The 11,811-nt window shown below is 30.3% G+C and overlaps 1 protein-coding gene across 1 annotated transcript; it reads left to right on the forward strand.

Moving 5' to 3' along the window:
* The first annotated feature begins 281 nt into the window (after positions 1 to 281).
* On the forward strand, positions 282 to 11,472 carry LOC106469202 (zinc finger C4H2 domain-containing protein-like). The gene is made up of 5 exons (XM_013929669.2): positions 282 to 352; positions 6,620 to 6,791; positions 8,319 to 8,491; positions 9,485 to 9,656; positions 10,924 to 11,472. Exons 1-5 carry the CDS (start codon positions 282 to 284, stop codon positions 11,035 to 11,037), a joined length of 702 nt encoding a protein of 233 aa, XP_013785123.2. The 3' UTR covers positions 11,038 to 11,472.
* The last annotated feature ends 339 nt before the right edge of the window (positions 11,473 to 11,811 follow it).

An 11,811-nucleotide genomic window follows, 5' to 3' on the forward strand; every position in this document is an offset into this window, starting at 1 on the left:
ATTATCTACTAGAAATTAGTCGCTGCACTATTCTATCATTAATACAGTTCTAACTATGATTTGAAAATGTATTGTTTTTTACTTGAAAGTGCGTTGTGAATGTTTTATAAATTATTTGTTGTTTCCTTGTGTTGTTGTTTTTTGTAATTATGTGTAAATTTGTACACGATACCACGTTACTGGGAATTCTACAGCATGTTAAAAATATAATAAATGCACATCGGTTATATTCAAACATGGTTTGGCTACTTTTACGTCGATATTTTCATGCGCAACTTCAGATGGAAGCACCAGCTACAAAAATGGACGATGAAACTTTGATGGGTAAACTTGAATGTTTAAAAGAAATTAGGTAAGTTATCAGTGAAACGTTTGTAAGAATGCATATATAAGTCGAAATTCATTGAGACTACTTAAGGAAAATAAATGCAGAGTTGTATGTAATTAATGTAATAAAAATTAAATGTTAACTGTAAGTCTAAGCTTGTACTCGGTAGTGCTATTACTGCCAGTATTACTATTAGTAGTACTACTATAGTATATACCACTGGTTTAGTTAGGCCTACTACCACTAATCCTAATTATTAATACTGTAGTCTTAGTATTTATATTGAAAATACATGCATTATTATTATTTTTCTTAATTTACAAGGTCAATAATAATAGCTTTTTACTGTTACAGTGTTAATTAGTAAACACTTAGGTCAAAAAAAATCTAATTTAAGGTTTAGCCTTTAAAAATATAATTGTTGAGTACAGAGTAGGTTAGATAATCATTCTTTTGTTACAAACTTTCAGTTTCACACAGAGCATGTATGTAATTTAATCGGAAATGTATTTATGTTATCATTAGTAATAGGATTAATATTAAGTATATTAATATTAATAGTATTTTCAGGAGTTTTGAGAATATATAGGCTTTAGCAGTTTTATGCATTCAATTTTTGATACCATAAAGGAAACAAGATAGAAAGTACATACCTCACTTTTTATCAGCGTAATTGACCTAATAAAAAAGATCATTTCATTTGTGTGAGTTATTTATATTTTTGAGATTTATTAAATTATGAAACATTTTAAGACAGGTGCTGTGCTAATACAATGTATATGAAAGAAATCTGCCTACATTATTTTCTGTGGTAATGTTACTCATAAAAAATTCTTATTGATTTGCATTAAATGAATTCTTACAAGTTATATGTGTATATTTTACTTCATGAAACATTTATATATAATTTGGTCAATGTGTCTTTCAGCAAATACAGGGAACATCCATAGGAGGTCAATTCAACTTGCAAATTAAAGACCTATATGTACTTTGGACTTGAAGTAGAATTTTCATTTGTAACAAACCTTCGTAAAAAAGGCTACAAGAAAGCTTTGCATATGTCTTTAGTGTGATTAAACATATACTGAGGGATATTCTTTTAATAAATTAGCAAGATTTTCTTGGCATCCCCAATGTATTTATAAGGTAACTTTTAAGGACAATGGGCCTATTGATTCATGAAGGCTGTCTCATCCAGTAAACTAAACTTTATAAAAAATGAGAGCCAGAACTTATTGTTTAAGTATTTATCAAACCTTCCCTTAAATTCCTTTAAATTTACTGCAGCCACCATATCTCAAAACAACGTATTCTAAAAGTCAAATACCCTTTTAGAAAAATAAAACTGTCTGAGCAGAAGACCCCTGCCAAAAAGTATATTTGTATCCTCTTGTCCTACCACTTGCATCAATGAAAAACATGACTTTAACATAATCAGTTTCCTTAACAATTTTAAGCACCTAAATTAGATTCACTATTTTTTTTAAGAGAATACAATTTTAGAGATCTTAACCTATCCTTGAATGACAGCTTTCCATACTAGACATCATTCTAGTAGCCTTGCATTGAATTGTTGGAAAGGTAAGGTCCTCAAGGCCTAGCATAATACTCCAAATGAGGTCTAACCAATTTCCCTTTACAATGAAATGATAACCTTTATATTAATATTCAGTATTTATTTAAATTCAAACTAAAATCATACTTACCATACCACTAGCCATAGCACACTGTTTAAGATGGCATAAAAAACTGATCCACCAAAATGCCCATATCCTTTTTTTTTTCACAACACTGTTAAGGTTATTCCCATCAAAATTATGCACATAATTTAAATTATATAACACACATGCATTACCTTACATTTATCGTAATTAAAAGCCATTTGCCATTTATTCCCCCAACTCGCCAGGTAATCTAAATCCTTTTGTAAAGCAGCAACATCTTCGTCACAGCCAGCAATGACCAGTACATTAATATGAGTATATTTAAATAACTTATTGACCATTTCTTCATTGGTATGATTAATGTAAGTAAAAAAGATCAAAGGTCCCAACACATGAGCTCTAAAGTACCCTACTTGTGGTATTAATCCAATTTAACTGAACTCCATTTATAGCCCCTCTGCTTTCTTCCATCCAATAATTTTTTGATGCAGTGACCCAACTAATTCCTCATACAAATAGATTTATTTTTTTAATTCTCATCAGCACACTTTTGGAAAGTTACATTGTGGAACACCTGGAGTCCAACCAAACCCCAGCACAAAATTACCTTTACAGTAAGCTCTGGATTGAAATTCCAAAAATCATTTGCATTGCATCTTTTATTAAGGTTAGCATGCAATGTGAGCAACATAAAAATACATGTATTCAAGAGGAAATGTGTTGACCAATCAAGAAATTACAAAATTACATTGTTCCTCAGTGAACAAATAAGTAGTACTAAATCATTCCTCATACAAACAGTGTATCAAAAATATGCCAAAGTTTTATTATACTCCTATATTCAGATCATTATCCACCAATATATGATAAGATTACCATAATACTGCAAAATCCAACTCAAAGAAAATGGAAATGTACTTGGAGGTCACCTTGGGTCCAACAAGACCTCATCATCAATGTATCCTTATATTAGGCTATGGATTAAAAATCCAGTAAGCAGGTTATTTACAACAATTATCAAACAAGGTTTCTATAAAATAGGGCATTATAAGCAGTCATCACAGAGTACACTTGTTTAGGAATGAGATGTGCATACATGATTACCACAATGTTATAAGCAAAGAGTCGAGATGATATTGTAATACTTTGATGAATTATCCTCTAAAACTACATAGTGAAATAAACATTTATAAATTTGTTTCATATGCTATAGGGCGAACTTCATGTATATTGATGGTCATTGATAGTATAGGATCCATGTGGACTCCAGATAAATATTAGATTATAGCTACATACTCCGTCTGCTTGTTTCAAAAACAATAGTGTCATATTGATTCAGAGTTTCTGCTGGACAATTATGTGAATTGATTTAATTTGTAATGATTATGTAAAAAGATATACAACCAAGAAAGTCGTTGGAGTCCATGTAGTCTCAGGTGTGCTGATGAGGGTTAACAGGCCTTTTCCATGGTGTCCTGTCAAATGCTTTTTTAAAAGCACCAGATACAAAGTCTTGTTAGCAAACTTTCAATCCTCGGGCACCTGTCCACTATTCAAGGACCTACAAAAGAAATTTATAGCAAGTGTGAGGGGGTGGGAGAGCTAGAAGATATACGTCCCAGCCTCAGTGAAAAGGTTAAAAAACCTCTCACAACTGACAAGCATCTCCATTTAATTGTTAGAGTTAATTCCTATCTTATCTTTTCAAAATTAGCCTTGCCAAAATTTGGAACCAAAATACTATTATTTTTGATCTTATGTAATACCACCTCAAACCTAATTGAACAATGATCACTTATAGGGATACTCCCCTTGATCACATTCACATTGAAGGTTTGTAACAAATCTAATAAAACAAAAATCATCTTCCTTAGGAGGTTTCCTAAACGTTTGATGTTGAAAATATCTTGATCAGTTTCCAAGATCCTATCAATCTGACAGTTTGACAATGAAGTCTCCCTGCCAAAAAGTCTAAAATTAAAACCCTTCATGATCAAAACCTCTTTAGCTGCTGCATTCTTGGTCTTGTTAAAAAACTTTTCATTAATTTCACCAATCCAGTCAGGTATTTGTAACAGATTCCAGTTTAAAAGCCTTTTATCTCTGTATCTACTAAGAGTGACATATACTGATTCAACCAACCTCTTTGTTATCCTCTTTAGTATCCTTAACTTCAATAGGCTGGGGTTCATGCCTGACACATAAAGCTGTACCTCCCCACCCCCACCTTTTTAAATACTGTTATCTGTATTAAACAACATATAGTTTTGTATTTCAAATATGTTTCTATCATAAGGGTTATTTATATCTAACTAAGTCTTATTAATTTTCATAAAATAAAATTCTCTATTCCAAAAATAGATTTTAAATCATCAGTTTTGTTTCTAATACTTTAACATTAGCATAACAACAAGCAAGCTTTTCTTAAGTTTGGCACTATACTTTATTCCTACTCTGTAATCTTCCTCATAATTTTTTGCATTTATTTGATCCTGGCCTTGACCTCTGTAAAGCTATAGTTTAAAGTTCCCATTACAACTGAATTGATAGCTCTTACAAACATGTTGGCCCATCCATTCCAGAAATTTTATTTACAGCAAATTGATCCCACAAATCCATTTAACTCATTTTTTAGACCATTACTTAAGTCTAGTGTTCAGCCTTAGTGATCTAATTAGAATTTTGCCTCCACAGTTAATGCATGTTAATACCCCAGAAAAAATTAGTATTTTTATTTTCTCCGTGTGCTTTTATCAGCCTCCTGTCCTTCTCAAGTAACTCCTGAGTTTCTCTTTCCAACATCATTAGCCCTACATACACTACTAACATTGAATCACTGCTAACAACCTAACTTATCTCTCTTGCTCTCTGTTAAATTTTCTCCCTGTTTACTGCAGAGACTATCCTATTCATGTGCTTTACCAAAGAATCATCTATAACTATACCTTCCTTAGGTTTTGTCATACCTTCCCTGTCTGTTACTTTTGTACTCATCTGCAACAGCTAAAGGTTGAAACTTGTTACTTGGAAGAACCCACTTTTTACAATTAAATTCTCTACTTTTATTTTTAGCTTTTTTACTTCTTCCAGTAATACTGTTCGTAACTTTCTGAAATTCATTTTTAGCTACTGTATCACTTGCTTTTAAAAGATTAAGCTCATTTTTAATTCCTGCTGCTAGTTCCAACAGTTTTATAAATTCTATTTAGGATAGCCTTCAGTTTATCCCCAAACCTGCAATCTCTATAAACAAGTTGCATAGTTTAAGTAGAAGCTTCCTTAAAAGTGCATGCCAATCCCAGATTTTCAAATAAAACCCAGTCTTTGCTTCTACCCACTTTACATCACACCTGTACTGCTTTTAACCATTATAGTCTTGGAGTAAATAACAACAGTATAAATAAATATAAGTATCCTGTTGACAACACTGTCAGGCCTAATGTTAGATAATAAATATGTTTCATAGTTTCATTGCTACTTTATTTTCACACTTGTCTTTGAATAATATTTGTGTAATAATTCGATTTATTTAGCCTGTTTTGTAACTTGCAAAGAAGCTGATTGCAGTTTAAGTAGTGATACATTCACTGAGCCTAATCTAATGTTAGTTAGCAATACTTATGCAACAAAGTTCTAATAATTAGTAATTAAACTTTTCTTGTTATTCTGAAAATAACCCAAATTACTGCAAATAAAAACATTAATCAAATCTTTAAACAGAAATTAGATGTTTTGAAAACTCTAAGAACTTAGCTTCCAAAGATCACTCGGTAGTAGCACCCTCTTCATTGTTGGGTTATATTAAGTTCTGTTGATCACTTCAATTGTCATATTTACCATAGTTATTGCTTCTTTTTTTAAATCATATTATTTTGTGAAAATTTTTCTATGTTATTGCAGCTCATACATTTTGGCTAGTTCTTAAGGTTTAACTTATTTATTACTTCCAGCTGCCCACTCTATAAATTCATTATGTGTGCAGGAAATTATTAAAGTATTATTATTTTATTAAATAATTGTTGGTTTTTGCTGTGTTATTTGTACCATACAGCTACCTGAACCTGTGTGTGTGTGTGTCATAGTAATTTATCTCAGATGTTACATTGTTGAATCCATTTAATAGGCCTTTTTTAGTCACTAGACATTGTTAGGGAAGATTACATAAATTGTTGCACAAATACTGGTGGCACATGTTTTAATAATGGGAATTGCTTCATACACAAGCAAACAATTAACTTTTTTTTCTCAAAAATAAATCATAGACTGTTTTGTTTTTGTTTAATGTTAGTTTCATTTTATGTTATACATTTTTTTAGGATTATTTTACATTGCTAGCTTAGTTTATGAATTTATAATTAACCTCAATCTCCTAAGCTAGTTGAATATTGTGAGATATTTTTGAGATTACACCCAAAAATATCACTAAAAGTGGTGTTACTCAAGAGATGAATCAATGCTTTCTTATCATTATTACTTATAATGGTATATTAAATTAGCTATTAGTTACTAGCTTAGTTTTTAGTTCTTTAATCGGGAAGTTAATATTTACACAGTGTTTCTTGAAATGTCGAAGTGTTTATAAATGTTTGTGTATTGATTATCAAGATTCTCATATTTTTACTTTTAGAACACGTACAATTCATTTAGAAAAACTTAAAGCAAGACTTCGTCAAGAAGTTGATTCAACTGAAGGAGAAGAGAAATGTTTGCAGGAATATCGTCAGGAGATGGAACTACTGTTGCAAGAAAAGCTGGCACATGTTGAAGAATTAAGACAGATCCATGCAGACATTAATGCTGTAAGTTAAATATCTTCATTAAAGAAGTTTTATAATACAAGTGTACGATTTAGGTTTTTTATACAGCATAATCATTAATGAACACCAGTATGCCAATATCACATGGCCTCTCAAGAAATCCATTGTTTGTAATCACATTTTGATTTGATTATTTATAAATGAATGGAAAAGTCTCGTGTACTTGAAAACATGTTGAAGTATAGCTAAATTATCATCTGAAGATACAAGTGTGAATAAACCAAAAGTTTAGATATATGGAAGATCACAGCAGGAAAAAATTTAGTTGAGGAAAAATATGTTGTAAGTTAATAGTTTTAAGGTAACAAAATATATATTTAATCTGTAATAAGCCAGTGCCCAAGGCTTAAAAGAAAAAAAGTAATGTGGGTAGTTAAGTAACTTAACATTCTGAGAATGTGAAACATGAAAGAAAAATTAAAAATTACATTTATTGAGGGTTTTAACAAGATAAAAATATGCCTCTTGTGAGTGTATTTTGTTCTTTTCTCATAATATTCTAAAGAGGGAGAAAGTGAAGTCTGTAGTTTCTTCACTTTAAAGTTTTTGGTATACTGAGATTAAAGTTAAACATATTACTTTATGATTATTGAAACTATTGTGAAAAAGTAAACTATATTATTATAATAGGGAACAAGACATACTTCATACTTATTGTAGCATTACCTGTTTCATGAGAAACTTGGTGTACTCGTATTCAAAATTTTTAAAGTGCATATATAATATAAACTCATGAAAAGTAAAACAAAATCACAGCCACAATACAGACATCCAAACAATATATATATATATATATATATATATATATATACAGGGTGTCCCAAAATGAATATACCAGAAAGATAGTTGAGTAACTTTTTTATTATTTGAGATATCAACATAAAATATATTCTTAAGGCTTGTACGTTTTATTTAATTTAATTAATAAACTTCTACATATCTTCCATCATTAGCTATAATCTAATTCTGAGAACACATTCCAACACAGGTATGAAGTTTCAGTTGCTCAAGATCCCTTGGTTTGTTATGGTAGACTTTTGTTTTCAAAAAACCCCAAAGATAAAAGTCCAAATGGCTTAATTTGGGGAAACTCTTCAAGAGTTATCACTTTACTCAAAAATAGGGTCACTTCTGAAATCTAAAATAAAAAACATTCATAAATAATAATGTAAGTAATAAAAACCATAATTAACCTGAATAAAATTTATAAGCCTTCAGAAAGTATTTTGTTTTGAATTTTGTTATCTCAAATAAAAAAAATATTCAACTTTCTATTTGATTTATACATTTGGGGACACCCTATGTGTGTGTGTGTGTGTGTGTGTTAACATTTGCCCTATCTGCCTATGTACTGTTAAAAGTGTTAAACACATTTTGTTTTTTTATTTGTTTTTTTTTAACATAGCTTTTTCTCCATTAAGTTTTAGTGATATTTATAGAGAAAAATCACAAGTAATTAAGATTATAATTCTATATTTCACAATTTATATTGTATTTCCTTGAGTTCAGATGGAGACTGTTATCAAGCAGTCAGAAGAAGATCGTAATAAACATCTTGACACAGCAAAACACCTACACCAAGAATACCGTCCTTTGAAAGATCTGATAGACAAACTGAGATGTGAAATTGGTCTCTCCAAGTTACCTGAACTTCATGAAGAAGATAGTAGCTTTAATCCTGAGTAAGACATGTGCTTATTAACCTTCATCTCCGAATAAAGGCTCTGGTACCATTTCACAAAAGTGTTTGAGGGGTACACACACCTGTAATAAGTGGATTAACTATAAATATTATGTTGTCTGTTTTTCAGGGAGACAGTTATGGCTAATTATATCTGATTTTGAGATTAGCTGTTCAGCTGTATACTGGTTACTAAGCAGTAAATTACAAACAGTCAATGATTAAAAATATCAAATAAGTAATACCTATAAATTGTGCACTTGTGCAAGACATGGTGACTCAAATTATATTTAAATCATGATTACTTTTGGGAGCAAAAAATTGTTTAACTTGGTAATCAGGTTAGATAAACATATTAATGAATTATGCATATATCTTAAAACCTTAAGAAGATGGGTGAAGGGGTATTGTTTTAATGAGTATTTATGAGCAAGTTTACACAAGAAGATATAATATTAGATTAGTTATTATAAAAGTTAACTGTCAACCAGAGAACTGTGTTTTATTTTAATTAAAAATCAGTGGTTTTCATTGAATTATATTCTATGAATAATTTAAAGTAAAATTCTGGAAGGAAGATATAAAAGAAAATTGTTGGATTAACAACGTGTATAAAGGTTAAAAGTGTGTGTGTGATGTAATTGTGTCTTATACTTTATAACTATTTGCAACAACTTTAACATCAAATATTGTCTAATTTTAGTCCCCAGATTGTGTTTTATGATTTGGTTCAAAATTCTGTTTAACAGTCAATGATTAAAAAATACAGAGCGAAATGTAGATCTTTGACTTATAGAAATACATGTTTTTGTAAGTTAATATATAATTCCTGGTCTTTATGATATTTTTTCAGTAAACCATAGTTATAAAAAAATAATGGTCTACTTAGTTTCCACGTTACTTGATAAAAAAAATAAATTCTTCACAGTAACTGATAACCTCTGTAAAACTTCTTTAAAATCATGTAAAAACTATTGAAATATCCATCCTCTAGGTTTTTTGAGAAACAGAAGACTGAGTGGCAAAGTGAAGTTTCTGAAGGAGCTCTTCCCCAATCACTCAGTGTTGTATCTAGTGGAGGTCAACAACTGCAGCAGAATCGTAATAAGAGTGGTCAGGACAGACCACAACCTACACCCTTTAGACAGCAACCTCCTCCCATGAAAGTAAGTTTAGCTTTAGATTAAATGACTGTTTGTCTAATATTTCTTTGTGAACTGACAGTTTCACCTTATTCAAAGTCCAAGAAATATATATCTGTATCTTTTCATTCTAGTTAGTGTAATATTTGTGTACCAGGCTCTGTGCAGTGTAGCTAGTATTATGAAAGTGTCATATATCTATGTATGTGTTCATTTGAACTAATATTTTCATCAAAGTCATCTATGTACATTGACTTTAGGAAGGTTGAAATATGGAAAGTTATGGAGAATAGGCTTTAAAAAAATCTCACTACTGGAAATCCTGGAAAAGTAGCTGGTTTTAAATCATGGTCCTTGAAAAATTCTGGAATTTCAGTTTCACTAAAAAATTTCTCCTGGAATAAACAGCTTCATTAAAAGATTCAACAAAATTTGTTTATTGGAATATATTTCATGCCAACCATTTTGAATCTTCATTTTTGGGAGACTTATGGCTGATGTAGTTTCTGCTGGTAGGCATGTTTGATGAATGTCAGGAAAATGCAAATGTGACGGGATTCAGGAGACCTGGATATTTGAATATGGATCTTGGATTTTCTTGTATTAAGTCTATGAAATCCTGCTATAGTGAGTAATATCTAGGCCTCATCTGTATATATTCAAGGCCTAATCTGAATACATTCATTTATTTAGTATTATCAATGTCTCATCTGTGTGTGTGTTCACTTTAGTTTGTGTTATCAAGGTTTACATATCTGTATGTTGTCTCTTTTCATTTCAACTAATATTATATGTCTCATATTTGCTGTATTTTAATCATCTATACATATTAACATGTTGTTCTGAACGTGATTAGTTTTTTTAAATGCTTAAGTCATGTCATTTTCAAAGCAGTAATCCAGAATTAACGTTTATTTGATAGATAAATTCTACATGTATATGTTTTCAACTATTGGAAAACTAAAATTGTTGAAGATTCTTCAATGAACCTACTGCAAGCAATTGTTTTATTTTTGTCTTTAAGGAATTTCGAGGTATGATTTGTAAGCTTGAAAATTCACAAAGTAGTCTGCAAATTTGTGAACTACTATGAACTATGATGAGAACTCACATTTTAAATTGTTATATAACTTGAAGAGGGGCTAATATAATTACTGTACAATGTTTTTTATTTATGCTATTTTTTTAGGTAACTGTTTCATTTGGGATGTTGAATAGTTTTTAAATACCTGTTTAGCAATTTTTTTTTCATACTTACAAGAGTAAATTTAAACCACCTTTTTTTTCCTAGTCATGCTTGTCTTGCCATCAGCAGATCCACAGAAATGCCCCAATTTGCCCTCTGTGCAAGGCCAAGAGCAGATCAAGAAATCCTAAAAAGCCAAAGCGCAAGTTAGAAGACTGAAAGAATTGTACTATCATCTTTTATTTTTACATTGAATTTTTGATGTTGTTGTAGCAGTATCTTGTAAAGTTGTTTGTTTGAGTATTTTTAGTGTTGTGATGTTTCCTAAAGTTCCTATTTTGTATACCTTTTTTGTTTCACAAAAAATTAACATGTTTTTGTGCTACATTAAAATACCAAACAGTTGAGTGGTCAGTTCATTTGGTGGGTTCAGAAAAATGAAAAACAAGATCTGTCATTACATCAGTTTCAAAACTTGTCCCAAGTTCTTCCAATTTTGAGTTATGTGATAATATTATTTAGGCATTGGCTTCTGTACTGTACAATAAAAACATCAGAAACTGTAAGCACAGATATGATTTAACTCTCTCACTACAGGATTGGTCCAAGGGACAGACCTTGTAACCATTTTGTGCTTGTTAATAGTTTTTATACTATAATTTTTAGTACAGTATGGGTTTAGTCGATTTGACTGACCTCATAACCAACATAAAAAATTAGGAAATAGATATAAATTACTACAAATTATATGAAGAAACCACAAATGTTTAGTCTAAATAGCTTAAATCTTTTAACATTATACCTCTACATATATTTATTACTTTTATTTTATTGACCTTTCAGCCATGTCTAATTAACATTACAGAAGTTGCAATGATGCAACACTCATGTTATCATATTCAGTAGTTTAAAACTTACAAAGTGACCTGTCTTCGGTTTGTTCTAGTGAACCAGTATTTTGTAAAATAGTCGCATTTTGTGATAACACATATA

Source organism: Limulus polyphemus, unplaced genomic scaffold (assembly GCF_000517525.1).
Source record: "Limulus polyphemus unplaced genomic scaffold, Limulus_polyphemus-2.1.2 Scaffold3353, whole genome shotgun sequence".
Classification (NCBI taxonomy): domain Eukaryota; kingdom Metazoa; phylum Arthropoda; class Merostomata; order Xiphosura; family Limulidae; genus Limulus; species Limulus polyphemus.